Consider the following 21304-nt stretch of genomic DNA (forward strand, 5'->3'; position numbering starts at 1 on the left):
TTCTGCAGTTTGTCCAAAGAACTAAAGACACCCGTTGATGTAGGAAATTAGTGAGCCTTTCAGGAAATTAAACTTCATACAGTGGAAACCGGATATAGTGCTCACAGATATAGTCATTTATACGGATCAAAACGTTTGGGACAGAATCGTTATTATGCAAATGCTGTTCAAACTATTTGTTATAGTGATCAATATTCCAATTACAGTGTTCATTTGTTTTCATACATGTTTGGACTGTCAATTTGTTTACCAGCTCTGTCAGTACTTTACTGCTCCCCTCTGTGTCTCTATCATTCATGCTGTCCACTGCCAACTGAATCAGGCCAAACCGAGCGTGCCCTGCCATCTCCTCCGTCTTTCAATTTATTGACCAAGTTTACAAATTCTGTTGTTTTTACCCAGTCTGAATATACACTTGTTTGATGACACCATTTGTGTGTGTGAGAGCATGTGTCGGTGTGATTGTGTGTCTGTGGGTCAAGAATTAATGAATGCACGCAGCTATGTAGAAATATTTTACTCATTGAAGAAATGTAACGATCGTTATGTGGTGATCAGTGTTTTATATTATACTATGTTTTACATTAATATACAGATAACGTGAAGTCATTTCAAACAAATCGGCATTTAAGCTGTAGAGGGTCAGAGATGTCAGCTGAGTTGGTGTCTGTGTGAGTGTCTTTGTGTGTGTCAGCAAGACCCCACAAGAGAGGGAGAGAGAAGTGTGTACTTGTGTGTGTGTGTGTGTGTGTGCGCGTGCACATGCATAACCAAGTGCACAATGTGATATCGCCCTTATCTTGAAAAATGCTGTAACCTTTCCGTCAAGTTCAGGGACCTTGAAGGAAACAGGGACGCAATTCAATTAAAGTAATCAACTTCTTACATTGATCAATTTGGCACCAAAACGTGATTTTGCACTGTACGCAGCTTCCACTGTATTTGTGCAATGTGTACCTCTTCAGTTGAACCAATGCCCTCAGGGTTGAGAACCACACACAAGGTTGGGAGGTTTTGGTGTTTTCGCAGAATTTGAAGACTAAAGAATAAAATACATAGAACAAACCCACCAGGATATTGCCAATCATTTTCTGCGATATTTGACATTTTCTCCGATTGGAAATGTAGCATCTTTAATTTAGAACAATTGGCCCTGGTTTAAGAAACAGGGTTAGGTAAAATAGAATCTCTGTGGGGAACCGAGGATGGCAGGTTAAAATTGGTGAATGGTTTTGTTTAATGTCAGAGAAGACCTGGCAGGGGAGCTGATCGGGTGCTGGGTGCTCTGTGGTGAGTTCACCCAAAGGTTAAGCTTCTCGTTCTAGAGGAAGAGATTGATCGATGGGAGGCAGCTGAGGTGATGTGCCGTCTTTTAAAATTGTATTTATTTGTTTTTTGTTGTATTTAAATGTAGGAAACAGAAGAGATCCCACTGGGAACATATCAGATCTGAGTAATACTGTTATTCACACACACACACACACACACACAGATATAATTAGGTACTATAATATGTAAATTGGCCGCGGATTTCTTACTACAGTTAGTCACATGAAAACATTTTCTATCATTTTAACAGAATATTCAGCACATTCAAAGAAACATCCCACAGTGAGTATAATCTTGGACAATTGGAAATAAAAAGAAATTAAAGATAATAAACCAAATGTAATTCTCTCTTCAATGACGAATATGTGAGCATTTTCATTGATGTGCAGTTCTATCATTCGCTTCACTTTGGCAAAAGCCTATATGCTTTTCCCCCTCTTTTCATTTTCCCCTCTCTTCTTATCTGACCCAACATTTTTTTCCCTCTTTCTGTTCCTGTCTCCCTTCATCTCCCTCTGTCCTCCCCCCTACTCTCCTCCTCCTTTCACCGCCTGTTATCTCCACCGTGCAGTTGACTGCTTCTGTCCTCTGGGTGTCAGCACTCGCCTTATCCTTCATTCAGCCACATGCAGCTTTGTGTGAACCAATCACCCCGTTTTCTGCCTGTATTTCATGTTTCCATGATGATTCTCTTCTTCCCTTGTTTCTGTCTTTCTTTACATTTCTCCCCCCTCCCCCCCGCTGCACCCTCTGCACACCCTCCCCCAGCTGCCTGCTTTTTGCAGTTCTTCCACACATTAGTACTTCACCATCACATTTCACCCATCCTTTCCCGATTACACACACACACACACTCATAGACACACTTGTCAATCAATAATTCTGCAGTAACCCTATCTATTGCTGTGTGTGTGTGTGTGTGTGTGGTGTAGATGTGGGGGGTGAGGGGGCAGAGACTGGAGTTGTAATGGGAGATTCCCATCCACTCATCCCACTGCTCTAAATAGGAGGCAAAGGTGACTTTCAGGAAGTTCATTATAAACACACACACACACACACACACACACACACACACACACACACACTCACACACACACATGAAAAAATTATATAATTCACATGCATGCACCCAGTGAGCTGCTTTAAGCACATAGAGTAATTGAAGGGGATTGTGTGTGTGTGTGTGTGTGTGTTTTGGAGCAGACTGAAGGTCAGTGTGAAAAGGGGATTTTGGAAGGTGAAGGAGAGAGGATGAGTTTAAGGATTACTGAGGTAACTCTGCAGCAGTTCCTGACTGCTACCAGGGGTGTTCTGACAAAAGACCCCCCTCTGAATTATTGAGAACATAATGAAATGTCCTTGGAGAGACAGAAAGACAACACTGTGCCACACTCCTCCCATTTCACTCCTCCTGCCCGAGTCTGATGATTGGGCAGGAAAGGAAAAAGAAAGTTCAGTCCTATCATCTCTTCTTTTATTTTCCCTGCAGAAGAATGAATCTTATCTTTAAATGGACCCTCCCCCCTCGTTTTCTTTTGCCTTGCCAAAGCCTTTATTTGACAGTAGCTTCTGCCCTTTGCTCCAAACTGCAGTTAATCTCCCTCTGAATTCATAAAGCATATTTGTTCACAATAAACCCTGAATGATTCAGAGTCGTGGCTGAAGGTTATTGTGCTGGATTAGGTTCACTTCAGTCCCCAAAACAGGGTCTCTGCAGAGAGGGATGCGTTCAGGTTCTCTTTGGTATGATGTAGATTGTAGAATTGCACAGCTTGAAGGTCAAGGAAAATGGTAGGTGTGCACTCAGCAGACATGTGCTCTCACTACCACGTGGAACTCGGGCAAAATAACAAAGGAAACAGAAATTAAGGCAACAACTCGGGCAAATCAAACAATAGGCAGCGTGGCCTCACATCATCCAAATAATTCAACTCCTTTTTGAAATAGTTTAATACACGCCTTCACTGATTCAGCCAGAACCGTAACAAAGCTGTTTGACCTCCACAATGATTTCTACACAAAGAGATCCACATTTATATTTCTAAGAGATCTTATCAGTTATAGCCCTGCATGGTGGGTCTGATCAAAAGAGCACACGTTCAAACCAAAGACTGTTCAAACCTAAAACATGACAAAGGTAACTGAACCTAACTCCTGTCAGTCAAATATATTTATGTGATATATATATAAATATATAGTTTTTTTTCTTTTCTTTCTTTCTTTTCAAATAGCAAGTAGTAATGGTGAAAATGCATTTCATTTGTATAATGATCTGTATTTATACAAAGCACTTTCTAGTCTTGTGCTCTACAGTACAGTTTTTGCCATTCACCCATTCACACACTTTCATACAGTCACTCACTCACAAACTGTCGGCACAGACGTCAGGCAGCAGGACAGTTTAAGTGGGAATGAATTGAAATAAACTGTGGTAAAAATGAAACACATATGCCAGATTGCAGTATAGCTTATTTAAATACTTCTGGACAACAATGGAGCTTTACGGTACAGAGCATTAAGGCTTTGGATACAAACACTACTCATGATACATGATACAAAGCACCATAACCAGTTACTATCATGAGCAGCCACTGCTTCTTCCGCCAGGTTGGACACAACCAAACCAATTTGCTTGGATAACATCACACAGTACAAAGAGACATGACAACAATGCATGATGGCTCTTTTTACTCATAAAGAGAAGGGCTATGTTGATTGACAGCTGAGGAGTATGTCACTGTCCTTTAATGGTTCCACTGGGACATTTTTAAATTCAACCCCTGTTCAATTTCACTCAACCCATCCAAGCCACATATCACTCCTCAGATCTTTAATCTGACATCCAATAAATGTAGTCTTGTCACTGTTTTGTCACCCTTGATAGTGCCAACCCTCTAAACAATAAGCAAGATATATTCCTTTAAAGCATAGAATAATTATTTATGCAAAGTCAGATACAGTGACAGTGCAATGACCTTTTCAAGCAGCAAAACTATTTCCCCTCCTAAACACTGTTGACCTTACGTATGACCTTGTTATTTTGTCTTTTAATTTCCTGTCTGCCCTGGTGGAAGAATGTGTCACAGTGGGTAGATTGCAGATTGGCATTTGCTACCTGGGACCGTGATCGCCTGCCGTCTCCATTTTATCAAATATCTTGTAATATAACATAGCATGGAGACCTGACAGAGCTGGAGGAAGATGAGTCTTTCTTCATCAGCAGTCAGCATTCATGGTGACTCATTAGAATTGTTTTTTTTTGCTTGCTTTTTTACATTTATAACAGTAAAGCTGCTTTTAGACATGCACTGAACTCTGGAGATCCTCCAGACATTATCCCGAGGGGCTGTGAACACAAATGTCCAAGTAAGAGCCCTTCAGACTTTCTACAACCAATTTTATTCATATAGTGCCAAACCACAACCTACACATCTCAAAGCATTTTACATAGTAAAGTCCTATAACCCAACGCTTCCCACAACATGCAAACACTGTGGAGAGTAAAAACTCCAGAATCAGACTCAATGTGCAATCTGCCTCGATCGGTTGGGGTGAGCAGAAAACGAGCACCAGGACTTTTTGCTGGAGGCCACAAGAACAACCTTATGAGATTAAAACTGGTAAAGAAATAAAGGAGGAGAATGGGCCGGCTACAACAGGTCCTCGTAAACACTCGACAGAGAGGCCGTATACCGACTGTGCTTAGTGGATTGGTAAGTTTAAGTGAACTCCTCTTGTCAGCGCCCTCCCTCATCTGGGCCCTCACCCCAGAGGAAATTGATTTGGGAGTAATTAACAACGTGTGTGTCTGGATGTTGGCCAACTTCATGTTCTATTCATGCAGATTAATACATATTTGTCGTTGCCTGTGGGGGCTGAAAGGCATCTGTCTGTGCCATTAAACATTCATGAGTGTGCAGGATGCCGAGAGAAAGAGCCATTCAGCGACTCTTTACCCGCTCCTCCTCCATATCAGCACACATCTTAATGGAGCGCATTAAATCAGAATGGTCAAACAGGGAATTTCGCAGTGACAGTGGCATTCATCACACCTGTTTTAAAGGACAAATCCCCCCTCGCTTCCTCTCTCTCTCTCTCTCTGTTAGATACCATCAGCCTGTTGTTCAATACAGGAGTGTTGATTTGCAGGTTTACACTGAATTTACCTGCTTTACACTGCATCTGCAAATATTCACCTTTGTCTTTACATGAGTATGGATGTTAACCATGTGGGTTCTCTGTGTGTGGCTTTTTTCATTTTTTCAAAGACATACTACACAGCCATGTTATTGCACATTTCCTGCTTTCCTGTGATGTATTGGATGTAGAATTTCTTGTATGTTTTGTTTTGAATCAGTATATAGTGCAAAGAAGGTTTTAGTTGAATCTGGAAAAAAATGTGTCACAAGGGGACCCTTTTTTCGCAGCTTCATCATATTATCTCAAAAAATCATGGTTTCGCTTTTGGAAAATATTTTTTTTAGTTTCTGTAAAATGAAAAAAATTCAAATTAGCCACTGTGAGTCTTTCCCTGGATTTCTTGACCTGACCTGCTGAGACTCTTTGGTCCAAAACTCAGCACTCTGATCGGCGATGAATAATTAAGCAGTGTTTTATAAATGATCACTACTGTGTGTGTCCATAGGTGGCTGGAGTGTGTGGGGTGTGTGGGCGCAGTGCAGCAGCGAGTGTGGCGGTGGGATTCAAACCCGGACCAGGACCTGCCAGTCACCTCCGGAGGAGTCGTACCTGTGTGAGGGTGTGGTGGAGGAGGGCCGGCCGTGCAACTCGCAGGCCTGCACCGGTGAGCTGCTCACTTTTTGGGTGTATGTGGGTTTGTGTGCATTTGTGTGTACGATACATCCATTTCTGTTGGTCTATGCCCTTGTTACCACTTGTGGTTCAATATGGTAGTGTGGTGTGTTCAAACTGTGTGTTTACAGCAATCTTTTTTAACATTTCTGACATCCTGTTCATCTGCTCGTGAAACCATCCTCTGTAAGTCAGTGTTCTGACTTAAGGAGTGCATGTTGGAAAGGGGACTTTGATTGATGAGAAATAACAATGACATGGTCAGCTGTTTTCAAGACCATGCATGCACAGTATGTCAAAATCATTACACCCACAAACGGCTAAAGGGACACAGAAAATCTACATCTGAGCATTAACATGTAGAGACTGTAGAAGTATAGTTTTCACAGGGTAAAGCTTTTCTATGTTTCTGCGTTTTTACATTTCTGTTCGTCAAATAGCTCAAACCGTAGATAATCCTTGGGTGTGTTTGTTTTTCATTTAGTCAGATAAACATCATCAGTAGCACAACTTCAGAAAACATCAAATAAAACTCGCACACATTTACAGCACATCGACACCAACAGCACAACAGAAGTCCCAAGTTTGGCTGATGCTGTTTTGGGTGACCAATCACGTCACGGTTGTGTCCCAAATATAAGCCATTAATTAAGGAGCTTTGGTTGCTAACAAGACCCCCAACCCCCCCACCCCAACCCCCCACCCCCACCCCGGCCTTGCCTCACCCCATTTAGGCAAAGGTCGCCATCTCTCTCGCAGCCAATCGCTTCGCTCCGTGGACAGCCGCAAGCGTGATGACGTAGACAAGCCCCGCAGTGGACAGCAGAGCCCTCAGACAGGTAAGACAACAGGACGCAGAGGGATCCCATGCATCAGTCACATCAACAGCTTGGGTGACCACCACACTTATGCAGGACATACATTCAAAATAACAACCATAAACTAGAGAGTTCCACTCACTTGTAACACACACATCTATCAAAATCTCCCAATGTAGTACCTCGTCCGAAATGGACTAATTCCAACATGGACCCTGACTGAACATAGTGAAGTTGTATTTTATGTAAGGTCATAACAGGACACTGTGCCCTGTGTGTAAAACACTATATGAAACGGAGTCCTCCCTCTCTGTTAAACTGATACTCCACCCAGAATCAAGAGTAGCAAGCGCTCAACCCCTTATTGGCTGAAAGAAATTGTTTAACAAATTGGGACAATGTTTATTCACTACTTTAATGTTTCCAAGAGTTCGATACCAGTCTCATGTCTGTGTGGTAATTATGGAATGAGTGACAAGATGCGTTAAGCGTAACTTAACAATAATGAATCGGACCTGAAGATAACAAACATGGCAATCTCGCTGTGAAAAGCTTATTTCAATATATGAGCTAGGTGGTTTAATCACTGCCTGGCACCAGCTTCTAAGTACACAAACAGAGAGTAGGTATGGATCTTATCATTTTACTCTTGGAAAGAAAGTGAATAAGCCCATTCCCCAAAAAGTTGAAAAATTACTTTCTAGGGTGGATGTAAAATCTTTGTGGATATAGTTTCTTGACTAAGGCTGTGATCACCTTGGATTCATGTCAGTGTTCATTTCGTCAGCTGTTGGTTTCCGATATAGTATTTAATCAACCTTTTTTTCAACGTTTGAAAGGACTTTTTATTCTTGTCTCAGTCATACATTTTAGTCTAGTTTTAGTGAATGAAAACACTGTTTCAGTCCGGACCAAGAACAAGCATTTCAGACAACCTTTAAGCAAATAATTTCAAATAATTTCACCCTACAGTTTTTATCATTTTGTGCTGGAGAAATTTCATCATTAACAAATCCAATGCAACTCTTGCAACAGCGGCCAAAAAATTCAACATTATTGTGTCCAGTTTAGTCAGGACTGTGCTAGAAAGATAATTGTATTCTGCACTGTTGTCTGCCTTAGTGGTAGTGATGTAGTACAGTTAATAACTGACTTTCAGAAAGAATAAACCTTCATCTGCAAACAGTGTTGTAATGCCCCATTGTGATGCTACAGATGTTACACTACTGTCTTTAGTGGTAATGTTATCTTAATGTTACCTCAGTTTCTTAGAGACTCAAGCTGTTTCTTCAGGTTTGTGGTTTTCACCCCAGTGATTCTGTAGCTTTAGAGCTTCTGTCCGAACCATTCTACACACTCACCTTTTCTCTCTAGAGTTGTATTTAAAGTGGGTCCACATGTCGACCGGTTTTGTTGCTGTCATGTTCTTTTCTTTCCTAAATCGAAATCTGAAGTTTTAAGTTGCATAACAGAGGTGCACTGCTGCTCTGCTCACAAGAAGAAAAAAGGGGTCCAGTAAAGGTTCACACACATATATATACATATATATATGTATATATATATATATATATATATATATATATATATATATATATATATATATATCATGTCAGTATTTTACCATGTAACAAAGTGAACATGGATGGACACAGGAGAAGTGGATCATGTTGCAGTAGTTTCTTTGGTTTGATATCTGTCCACAACAAAAATATTTCTCTTTTGGAAAACATTATAACTGATATGAATCTAAGGTGAGTGGAGCCAATGGCCCTTTAAAAGAAGTACAAACGTTTAAAGCTTACAGGGGATGAACGTTTGGTAGGACATTTTCTTTGGGTGAAGTATTACTTTAATTTGCTAATTGATTTCTCACACCCTGTTTAGTTTTCTCCCTTATTCTTCTGACTACCTTTGTTGCCTTATTGGTCAACTGACTTAGCAGTCATGACCATTGAAACGATGACTGACATATCCTAAGCCAGTGGCATTTACTTCCCCTGGAAGTCAATGCAGAGGATATGACAGCAGAGCCCCATAAATGTAGAACAGAAGCTGGGGTCCATTTTAGGGGCCGCCCTCTCCGAAGGACACAGTGTGTGACATTGTACAGAACCTCAGAAGGCTGGACCTGTCTCCTTTCTAAAAAAAAATAAATGGTCTGCAGAGGATTCAGGCTGTCTTGCAAGTTCCTGTCGTTGTCTTTTGGACTGAGCAGAGTGCAATGGTTAAGAATCCTGAGGGCAATCAAGTACCACATTGTGTCTGCATAAGAAGCCTTCATTTATCAGCCACATTTGGGAGATGCTTTGAAATTGGACAGCGTTATGTCGGTCTCTAAAGGAGGCAGCCCCTAAAATGTGGCACAGCTAAAATCTACCCTCACACCGCAACCCTTCCTCTTTTGCCCACAGAGGCTGCGTCCTGCATGATAATTAGTTATGGCCCTCTCCTTCCCTTTTCCTCCTCTTTCTTCCCCTGTCCACCAATCCTTCCCCCACCCCTTCCTCCTCAGTAGACTCAGCTTCAGGTGAGGAGTGGTCAGCGTGGAGTGTGTGTTCTGCCACTTGTGGCGAGGGCTGGCAGAGTCGCACTCGTTTCTGCGTGTACTCCTCTTACAGCACCCAGTGTAGTGGGCCACTGCGAGAGCAGAGACCTTGCAACAACTCTGCTGTGTGTCCAGGTAAGCCCCCTCATCCCCCCTCTAGTGCCACCATCCTGCACTCGCCCAGCCCTTTCCTGGACCCTGCCTCACCCATACAAGACCCACCTGACTCCCTTCCTCAGGCACTTAGCAAACTTTTTTCCCCTTGGATGATTTCTACCCCCACCTTACAGGAAGGAATTTGCCTGCAGTTTAGACTGATTCCCACTATCATAAGAGTTGTAATGGTGCTCTCAGGCTCTTCTTCATCCAGACAGGAAGGGAGACTCCTCACCTTAGAAACAACTGTACTACAGGACTATGGATCAGTATTGATGATGGCAGTAAAAACCAACAGAGTAACTGATAATTGTGGATACAGTTCAGTGTCTTAGTGAAGTTTTCCTTATTTGGTGTGTTAAGGGGGCTTGTGTTTATCTGTCTTTAAATTATATCCTAGCTGCTCTGATTGCAGTGCACGGTGCTTGGGACGAGTGGTCACCATGGAGTTTATGTTCATCAACCTGTGGCCGAGGTTACAGGTCTCGAACACGGACCTGCACTCCCCCTCAGTTTGGGGGAGATCCCTGTGCGGGCCCAGAGAAGCAGACCAAATTCTGCAACATAGCTGTCTGTCCAGGTAAGGAACACAGAAGCCTAATCGTACTGAGACTCACCTTAGTTTCAAACAAACAGACTGAAGCCTGCACCAGGCAATCTAAAGTTGGGTGTTTGTTGTATTTCACGATCTTGAACCCCCCACCTTTGTATTGTTGGGGCTTTGTCCAATGATTGTTGTAACATTGAAAAAGCCTACAATCAAATAAACATTATTATTAAACCATTATATGTCACACATGTACCTCTTCTGCTCCCTAGTTATATGTGCAAACATGACATGAATGACTTTGAGAAGATGAATTCCTTTGTATACCTGGTGTTCTGGCATGGTAACTTGGAAAAGCCATAGACACAATATTATCTAGTTTGTTGGAACTGAACTCTCTCTCCTATCTCAAGAATGTAGAGGGTTATGTACATAATAAATGTATCAGCTATGGACCTATTATAGACAGATCTGATGCATCCAAATAGGACAATAACTTACTTTATTCCCTGTTTGCTCTTGGCGACCCTGGGTATCCTCAGTGGATGGAGTGTGGAATGAGTGGTCCAACTGGAGCTCCTGCTCTGCCTCCTGTTCTAATGGGACCATGCAGAGAACCAGGGAGTGTAACGGCCCATCGTACGGAGGCTCGGAGTGCAGAGGAGAGTGGCTGGAGACCGTTGACTGCTTCCTTGGGGAGTGTCCGGGTATGAGAAAGGGCCACAGCTACATGTATATCAAAAATATTTACCATGGTCTACTAAACAATTTCTTTCTATTCCACTTGAAATCTTTCAGAAATAAATCTTTTAGTTTTGATGGTATTGTGCCTGTTTTTTTCTGTGTCAATTGTATCATGTGGTTCCTCAGTTCAAAACTGTGTTACCTTAAATATAATATTGATGCAGTGTTAGTGGAATGAATTAAATGTTTTTTGTTCCCGTCACTTCAATGGACCATACCAGAGTTTTGTGCATGTATCATATCCAGTGGTTTGGAAGCATTTTGGGTAAATGCTACATTAGGCAGGTCTTGCCAAGAGCAGAGTGACACCTATCCATGCAGGAATTATACTTACAAAGCATAAAAACAAGCTGATACAGGGATACAAATACAAAACAAACTAGATCATCGAGACAACAGAACAATGCAGCTATAACTGCATGAACAGGTTTTAGTATATACATTATTATTATTAAAGCTTATTCCTTATTTCTATTTTTTTAAATCCAAAATGATACAATGTGTTTTCAAAGTTGATCTGCAATGGTGTTAAGTATACATTATGCCATGCATTGTGATTTTGTATAAATATTTTCTATTGAATAGAATAAAACTAAATACTGGCATGGTCTGTATGGCTGGTATGTGTGTGTTTGACTTATTTGCCTCTGCAATTGTTGCATTCATTATGACAGTGGATGGCAAGTGGCAGCCATGGTCTTTGTGGTCGGGCTGTTCTAAAACCTGTGGAGGGGGGAGCCAGCAGAGAAACAGGATTTGTTATGGGCCCTTTTTTGAGGGGGAGCCTTGTCCCGGAGAACAAGAGGAGGTCCGGCACTGTAATGAAAAGCGATGTCCGGGTGAGTGCATGGAAAAACTACTTGCTTTATCAGCAAAAATACATCATTCTCTACTGGAACCACTGTTTTCATGTATCAGTTAAAAGTCATTTCCTATGTACTTTCTCTGTGAACAGAACCTCATGAAATATGTGGTGAGGACAACTTCTCCAACGTCATATGGAAGATGACTCCAGCTGGCGACACAGCAGCAGTACGATGTCCTCCTAATGCCATGGGTGAGCTCCCACAATATATACATTTACAGATAAATACCATGCACACGACTCAAATCAAACCATTGGTACTTTTAGTAGTTGGATTAAAAAAAAAATCAGTTAATAAAGAACTCTTATTGCATGTGTCCCTATACAGGGCTAATCCTGCGCCGCTGCACCCTGGATGAAGAGGGTGTGGCCTACTGGGAGAATCCCACCTATATGAAGTGCATCTCCAATGACTATCGCAGCATTCAAACTCTGGTGAGAATCGAGTTCATCTCCTCGTTCAGTTCTTGATGTATTCATTTTTTTAACGGATCAAATTCTACATTTGTTAATGGTAGCACAGTCTCCAGAAGGTGGGTGAGGGGTGTTGAAGTGCACCAGAGACTGGAGTTCACGTCAAGTCACATGGGTGGTAAGGTTTAGGCAACAAATGCAGTTTGAGAACACAGTTGTTGTGAACTCCATATCTCAAGACTGCTTTGATGGAATTTTCTCAAATTTGTGAAGAATATTCACTTGGACTCAAGGATGAATTGGTTTGATTTTGGTGGTCAAATGTCAGTGTCACTGAGACCTCTGAAAACACATTTTTCCCTTGTGATTGTGCTATCTCAAAGATTTACTGAACGTTTTGGTGGTCAAAGGTTATAGTGTCCTCATAAAACACATTTTTGGCCTCTTGACTTCTATCTCAAGTCTGTCTTGTGGAAATTTCTTCAAATTTTGACCAGTTGTCACTAGGGCTCAAAGATGAACTGATTAGATTTCAGAGGTCAAAGTTAAGGTCATGGTGACCTGATATAAATTTAAAATAAAAAAGTATGTAGACAGAACCTGCGCTGGTTGACAGAGGCATACAACTGCAGTGCAGTATTTCTAATTCAGAGCTGTTATTTAAAATTATATAATCATCTTGCTTAAATAAATTCCATTTAATTTTGCTTTCTTTCACCTTCTATCTGGTTCACTGGCTCAGCTTTATGAGACACTTATTCTGGAGACTATCATGTGAAGCCACAGTCTAGTTCTGTTCTTCCAATGTGTTATCTTTTCTTCTTATGTTTTCAAAACCATTTAGCACTACTTTGTACCATTTAAGTTTATTTACTAGGCTTGATCGTGATGGAAAAATTCAGTGTTCTAAACCATTTGGCATATTGCAACTTCCCAAATATGCAAATCAGTATTAACATATCATCATTATGATAATAGAAAATGCAATCTGGTTGGAATTATGATTTGTTGAAACAACACTTTGTAACCCAAGCTGTTACCATAAACAGAGATGTGTCGATTATAAATGGAAGTTAAGAGAAGATATTTTTCTTCCACTTCTCTCTTAGACACGGGAACATTTGTCCAAAGCGCAACGTGGCCTTGTGGGAGATGGAGTTTCTGATGTGATGACCAAGCTGAGAGTGACGTCCAGTGATGGGACTAGCTACAGCGGTGATCTGCTGGCCATCGTGGACGTGCTGAAGAATATGACAGAGATCTTCAGGAGGGCGTACTACAGCCCCAGCAGCGCAGACATGAGGGTGAGTGGATATACTCTGGATTTACTGCAGTGTTCTGCTGTTTGAGGGTGTTATCTGCCCATACATGTCACCCAGTGCAACAGGGTGACTCACTGATGAGTTTTTTTATAGTTTCTGACAGCAACAGAGCTCATACAAAAAAGAAAAACAGGATATATAGAGCGTGGGATACACATGAAACTTGTTAGTTGGATTCATTTATTGATGCCGTGGGTCTTTTCATATCACAAGAAAGAAATGCATACTATAACCAGCTTTTTCCTGTAAATAACATAGAGTCTGACTTTAGCATGTAAAGATACTAATGTGACATTGTGTGTTTCTTCTTTTTTCAGAACTTTGTGCAGTCCGTCAGCAATCTGTTGATGGAAGAGAACAGGGAGAGATGGGAGGAAGCACAACTGGTTAGTGTCTTAAACCACATTCACACCATCGCGCCAACTGTAATCACATCTTTTGTCAGCGCATAATACTGATAATAATGAAAAATAATAAAAACAACCCTGAAGCTGTAGATACGATGAGTCATGTACTGGGATAAATACGCAGGTGGACAACCAGCCCACCTGTGTCTTTTCAGACTGACAGAGTTAGATAGGAAGGAGAGGTGCTGAAGGACAGAAATAGCGAGAGCTAATGAGTTACCAAGTCAGCGCAAACACCTACTCAACCATCTGCTGTACTTCTTACCATCCATCCAGCCGCTCCTCCTGTTCTCAGGAGTGTCAGCCGGCAGGCATCGCAATAACTTTAAATAAACCACCCTGGATTCATCATACTTATATAAAATAAAAAGTGAGACATTTGTTACCCGACCATGAAAGGATTAGCTGTTATTTATACAACAATTACTGTGGTATATAGGTGCCAAGGTATCATCATGCCAAGAACACTTACTTACTTATTATTAAGTTTATTTTGACTTAATTATTCATGACAAAAATGTCATAAATCTGATAAGTTCAGTCTTAAGACAGACTTGACAGCCCTGTTTGTCATTTTCAGTGTACCTGCAACATTTTGTTTCATTGAATGTGTATGTCCCAGATTTGTGAGCAGCCAGAGGTGTCCTTTTATTTACTCGATGGTAAAATCAATAGCAACTTGCTGTCACTCCAAGGTTGGGTGAGGGGATTTATCACAATGGACACCATGTTGGCTTTTAGAGAGAGAAAAAGTTATTTTAGAAAACTGCCAAAGTTTCACAGTATATTGAAGAATCAAATATGGAAGAGAAACCATGGTGGCACCAACAACTCCAGGTTTACCACATGGATATTAAAACAGTCAGTGGTCATCTAATAATAACACGTGTATGTTATTACACTTGTATGTTGAAAAACATGTTATGCACAACTGCGACACATTATAAACTGACATGATATGGGTGTATAGGTAACACCTGAGTTCAAGGCCCCAGTTTGATGATGAGCTCTGATTTAAACTTAATCCTCAGATTTCTACATTTGTCTTAGATTATATTGTTTTTCTATTTGGAACTTTACTAAATAAAATTGTGTTCAATGCATCCACAATGAAAAGAGACTGGGGAAACCCTAGGCCTCTTTAATGGGTATTAGGGTAAAGTGTAATCTGAGCAAATGGAGAATAATGTTAGAGTTAAAATGTAATTATATGGTGACAATAATCATAAAGAACAACAATAATATTACAATTAATAGTAATAGTAAAATAATAATAATACAGAAATTATGAGTTAGCTAGAAGCAGGCATGATGCTTCACTGTGATGGTTTTGGTATCTGACACAAGTGTTCAACACAATGTCATGGAAATCTGTTTGGTATTTCTTTTTTAAGTAAAGCTGATGACAGACAGACACAAGTGATGAAAACAAATCGCAGAGGAGGAAGTAAAAACTGCATATTCTTTGAAAAAAGGCACCTGCCACTAAAGTGAACAGAATCAATCAAAGGAATAATAAAAAGTTCTCATTGTAGTTGAACAAATTCACATTGGAGGAAGAACACCAGGCTTGACATGATTAGTTTCCAGAGAACATGTTATCCCATTTAAAATAACTGAGACCAAGAACCTGTAGAGTGCATCACTTCAAAACGTGTATTATGAGCGGGGGCAGCACTAAACCATTGAGGAGTAGTGGGAAAATATTCAGTTTTTCTTTTGTTTGCACAGCTGTTCAGAAAATTCACCAAATCCATAATCCCTTTCTTTCAGTCTACTTTCATGTGTCTCTGTTTTATCAGCTGGGACCGAACGTCAAAGAGCTGTTCCGTCTGGTTGAGGACTTTGTGGACGTCATCGGCCTGAGGATGAAAGACTTTCAAGACATGTATGAAGTCACTGATAACCTAGGTCAGTCTTATCTCTTTCCAAGACATCTCCACGGCTATCTCTGCTCATCAGAAAAACAAAACCCTGCTATCACAGCTTTTCTGTCTCTGAAGATTGAACTACAAAAGTAATACAAATGAAAAAGGGAGGGGCTGGGTGAGCTGATGGGTAAACAGACATTTCATGTGCTTTCAGTTTCAGTTTTAGATGCAGCGAGCATTGTTATTGTCAGAGTTTTATGTCTTCATGTTTTCACAATCATTGGTGTGTGCCAGTAGGTAAAAAGAATTAAAAAAAATTCAGCGCTGCTAACTGGAATAAAAAAAAAAAATGTTTCTCTATTATAAACTATAAAGACAAGATCAGAATAAATTATAAGACCTACATGAAGTAGTCACGGGCTACAATAAATACCAGATATGTGTTTATATATGAACATAAAATATGGATAAGATATTGCCCAAAGGCTAATTTTATTTAGAGAGTAGTCGGAATCGAAGCTGAAGAGGTGGAGATATCATGACCTTCAGTCCCCAGTGTGCATCAAATCCTACGCTGCCCTAGAAGTCAATAGCGTGCATCACCCCCTGCCTGGTTAAGACACATCTCTTTAGCTCCAAACCTCCAGTGTGTAATGCAAAATGAGTGTTAAACTTAAAGTCAACTGATGGAATCGGGAGAGGACTATTCTCTATTCTCACAAGCTATTTAGATCAGTTTAATTAATTTCATGTCAAGTTAACACAGTTTTGTTTTATGTGTTGTTTCGTTTTAATGTTTAAAATATACCGTTCAGTTAAAAGCAAACTACCTTAAGCACAAGATATGCAAGGAGAATTTGCAACATTCAAATTTCGTATAAGGTTATCACACCTTTTGATTTAATTACTTTATTTATACGGACACTGCACGATACTGAACGTGCCTGTAGACGTGTCAGTGTGAGTCAGTTAGATAATTTATAACAGTGCAGTCCTGTGACAAGATGTTCTAAAACCAATGGAGCGACAAATTAAGAAATCCAAACGTTGTGCGGGACGACAGAGAGTTGACACCAGCAGCAACAAAATCAGCAAGCACAAGACAAGAAGCAGGAAAACATTGATGCAACACTTAATAACCAATGACCATCTGCTGCTACATGAAGCCATGGGAAGCAGGTTACATGTAGTAACCACACAGAGCAATTACACATATTGTGTAAAATCTTAACAGCCAATACTGTTGATCTTGATACTTGAAACAGGCACATTTACATAATGTGTGAGTACCATAACTCTCTAATATGAGTAAACCATTAAACCAGCAAACATTAATATCTGTTATCAACCCATAAATGGAATATTGCTGAAGTTCTGATGAGACAAAAGAAGGGTAAGATGATGTTTCTTTTACAAAGTGACCTGCATGAAAGGAGGAGCAGGTTCAGAGACTTTACATAGGAAATATTTTGTAAATGGATTTACACATGATTTATAACACCTACACATTCACAAATACCTGCACATTGTTTTGGTTTGGAGTCAGTCTGGGCATGAAGAATAATTCATCTGCAGATGTTCTTGTAGCATATTATCAAATGAACAACACCACATGCAAATGTTACCAGCATGTAGACATTTACTACAATGAGATCACTCAAAAACAGTGAAAGACAATTCAATCATTTACATATGTGCACAGAAGACAAATACCCCCTAAAGAGACATTTTTAAATATACAACGTGAACAAATACAGAGTATTTAATGGACACAACATAATTACTATATATTTACTATGCTTTGTTTACCTTAGAAATGCAATAGATCATTTACATCTTATAGCTAATATGACTATAGCCTCACGTACAGTATCATTAATAATGATTACACCAACAAGCCCAGTCAAGTAAACAATGGGGGGGGGGGGGGGTTGGGGTTGCCAACCATCCTCTCTATTGACAAATTTGGAATAATAATGTATTGATGCATAATCTCTCTTTCTGCTGCATTCTGTTTCTGTTCCCTTGTATTTCCATCAACAGAACAACCCTTGGTGAATATTCTCATCCTCCGGGGCAGAGGGTCTTTAGATGTGTCTCGTGGGATTCTAAATCCACATTCAAAACAACTTACTGCCTCCCTCCACTGCCTAGGATCTGTTAATGCTGTGTTTTTCCTCAAACAGGGGAAACTAATGTATCGTAGTCATCAAAGCGCCTCTGCTGCTGTCTATGACCTCCAGATAAAAACGAGGCAGAGTTTGAGTTGAGTCAACAGAGAATATGTGGGAATTGAGGCCAGATGAGAGGTCCTGTTTATAGCTCTGCCACCTCGCTGTCTGGTGCCAAATAGCCGCCCACACCAGCAGCATACCTCCTCTGGCATAGCTGACCTCCTCGCTCCTCCCACACCTCAAACATAAGCAAAGCCACGCACAGAAACGTTCAACTATTTGCCAACATATAGTCTGATCATAGTTTCTTCCTCCAAACTCATCAAATAGTAAAGTTATATAGGAGGTGGGAAATCACCCGAACTGAACTCTAACTGCGAAGTGGACAGAAAGAAAGAACCATTATTATTCCCACATTGGGGACGTAATGTTAGTTATTGTAAAAATAAGAAGCAATAGTCCTAAAGTAATACATTGGAAAATATGCAATATAAATATAAGGAAATATAAAAGCACTAATAAATAAAGATTGTGTTTGCAAAGACAACATTATTGAAACAGCATTGATAATGGATGTAGTGCACAGTTAGAAAGAAAATAAACTTTAAACTCTGTATGGGTGTATGGTCTCCTGAAGCACAAAGGCAACAGTGAGGGCTTCAAAATGAGCCCTGCGTCATTGCCTGACTTTGAGGTCCTGTGTTAAAGAGCTTTCAGACCTTTATTATTTCAGTTTTGCACACATAGTTTGCATATTCGTGTTAAGTCCCACTTCTGTTCAAGGTTAATAGGGCCCCAGCAGCTCATCTTTGCAGCGGGGTCCCTAGTAGGTTAATTTGAGCATGCTGACATTATACGAGGTACACATTTTCAATGAAAGTATGCTACACTGCTTTTTGCAACATCTGTAGCTGTTTTACTTGGTAGGTTGTTTTCCACATGAGTTTATATAAAGGACTATAGGTCAAGTATATTCAGGTTCAGACACATTGAATGAGGCCAAAATCACAAATGTGTTCCTCAGGGCTTTTGGCACCCATCCTCATTTTAGAGAAGGCATAAATGAACAATATACTTGGTAACAGATCTTAATATCTAACCCTCACTCGTATTGAGCAGATCATTTACATAAGATGGGGCTGAATATAAAAAAAGCTAGCCTGCGTGTCTAAATTTGGCACATTTACATGTTAGAGTTACATATGCATATTTATGTTAATGTGCATTGCAGCTTTTAAGTAAATACATATAACATGATCATTACATACACTAAACAAGTGCTTTATAAGGTACGCCATACTAATCCTACTATTGTGTGTTGAAGAGCCTTTTCTCTGCAAACAGCCTCAGCTCTTGTTGGAAACATTCCTGCTCCATGTTCACAGGACTGCATCACATCCTTGCTGCACATTTGTCAGCTGCATATTTCACGCTGCCTATTTCCCCCTCCACTACATCCCAAAGACATTCTACCGGATTCAGATCTCCAGCATGTGTCATTTCACGTTCGTCCATATTTACACCATCAGGCGCTATTTCGAGTTCATGAGAGCGCTCACACAAAACGGAGGATCCACCTACCTATTTGTAAAATTGTGGAAATGGTGGCTGAGGACACCGAAGCTGCTGCAGTGGTGAACCCTATACTGTACTCTAAATTTCATTAAGAAGTATTTTTCTTTGCATCTAATGACACAATGGTTAAATGTTAGCCATCTGTGTATTTATTGGGCTAAATGAACAGTCTGGAATGATTTGGTACCACGGACAATAGGGTGATTCTTAGCTAGCAAGCCTGCACTGATTGTGCTTTCCAATACGTGAACAACGGGTGAGTTAGAGGCCAATCAAGAATCCAGTGAAAGGGGACATTGATATATTCAAGGAACTCACTGTCATACTCATGAAACTAGAGCAGTAGCCATTTGAAAATGGTAAACTGTGGCTATAAAGTGATGAACATGATCAGCAACCAGATAGACGGTGACATTCATCCAAACCATGATTGTTTGAAGGGGTCCAAAGCATGGAAAGAAAAAATGGCCCCCTCCCCTCCTATTACACCAACACCACCAGCCCGGTCTGTTGCTGGCAGTGCTGGCTCCATGGATTCATGCTGTTGATGCCACATTCTGACCCCACCATCTGCAGCCAGAGCAGAGATCCAGTCTTCATCTGCCCAGTGTTAGTGAGCCTGTGGCCACTGCAGCCTCAGACTCCTCAGAAACACTCAAACCAGCCTCTGTGGCAGCCACAGTCAAAGATCACTACTTTTGTCCTTCTGATGATTATTTCATTCGAAACTTTTATTGCAGCAGCAGAACATAGTCAGAGTTTGGTGTCTCGGCTCCAACTTCATCACTTCCCCAGTCAAGACGACATCAATATAATTTGGAGTGATGAGCAAGTATCATGAACCCCACTACAGGTGGATGCTGGGGTGGTGGAGGAGGTGGATCAACAGGAAGCAATACTGACGCAGGGCAGCAGAGGCATTGACAAGCAAGATGGGAAATCTTTGCAGCTTAAATAGGTCACCAAATTGGTGTGTATTACAGAGTGTTGTGGAGAGTGAGCCAGCCTGAACTCGCTTGGTAGCATCGCTCCATTAACTGAACACCTGTATGAGTTTTTGCACTGCTGGTAATTTGCATGAGTAGTTGCATATTTACAGGTATTAGTAATAAAGTGCTCGGTGGGAAGTAATGTTGTAAGAGTCTCTGTTGTTTTCTGTTGCAGTTTTGAGCATCCACAAGCGTCCAGTGGCGGGTCATGCAGACATCAGCTTCCCCATGAAGGGCTGGAGGGGCATGGTGGACTGGGCCCGCAGCTCTGAGGACAGAGTCACCATCTCCAAAAACATCCTGTCCACTGGAAAGCCAGGTGAGAGCTGTAATAATAATCAGGGCTGCAGCACAGTAGAGGATAATCAGGCTGATTATCAAACATATTATTTACCATAATGGGCTCAGACAGAAACATGCAGTAGCCAATGAAATTGAGCTGACCGGTAGGCGTCACTAACCAAATGTTTAAGATTAAAAAAACATTACATTTCCAACACACCTCAAGCTTGTGCAGCAATTTGTTTGAGCCAACTCTATCTTCTTAGCCTTGATTTCATTCTCAGTTTTGTTCGTTTTGTTGTTTTATGCTGCAAAACAGAACACAGGACGTCTGTTTATTGTCTGTTTCGACACTCCAGTTCAGTAGGTGGCAGTATTGCACCGAAAGGTTGTTTGTCATCTAGGAAGAAGAAGAACCACAAAAGTTTCTGTGATATCACAAGTCTCTGGAATC

The 21304-nt window shown here is 40.8% G+C and overlaps 1 protein-coding gene across 13 annotated transcripts in view; it reads left to right on the plus strand.

The window, feature by feature from the left end:
- The window catches only part of adgrb1a (adhesion G protein-coupled receptor B1a), a 151561-nt gene that overhangs the window by 71984 nt on the left and 58273 nt on the right, over positions 1-21304 (plus strand). For 5 of the 13 annotated variants that reach the window (XM_069537284.1, XM_069537279.1, XM_069537275.1 and 2 more), the window contains 12 exons: positions 5975-6133; positions 6876-6980; positions 9472-9639; positions 10061-10240; positions 10750-10914; positions 11626-11790; positions 11907-12008; positions 12145-12251; positions 13340-13534; positions 13870-13938; positions 15762-15870; positions 20744-20887. In XM_069537284.1, the coding sequence (XP_069393385.1) occupies positions 5975-6133; positions 6876-6980; positions 9472-9639; positions 10061-10240; positions 10750-10914; positions 11626-11790; positions 11907-12008; positions 12145-12251; positions 13340-13534; positions 13870-13938; positions 15762-15870; positions 20744-20887 (1668 nt within the window). The remainder of the gene's footprint in view (positions 1-5974; positions 6134-6875; positions 6981-9471; positions 9640-10060; positions 10241-10749; positions 10915-11625; positions 11791-11906; positions 12009-12144; positions 12252-13339; positions 13535-13869; positions 13939-15761; positions 15871-20743; positions 20888-21304) is intronic. The other 8 variants (XM_069537280.1, XM_069537277.1, XM_069537286.1 and 5 more) reach the window with 5 other exon arrangements.

The sequence above is a fragment of the Paralichthys olivaceus genome, chromosome 13, assembly GCF_024713975.1.
Source record: "Paralichthys olivaceus isolate ysfri-2021 chromosome 13, ASM2471397v2, whole genome shotgun sequence".
NCBI lineage: Eukaryota > Metazoa > Chordata > Actinopteri > Pleuronectiformes > Paralichthyidae > Paralichthys > Paralichthys olivaceus.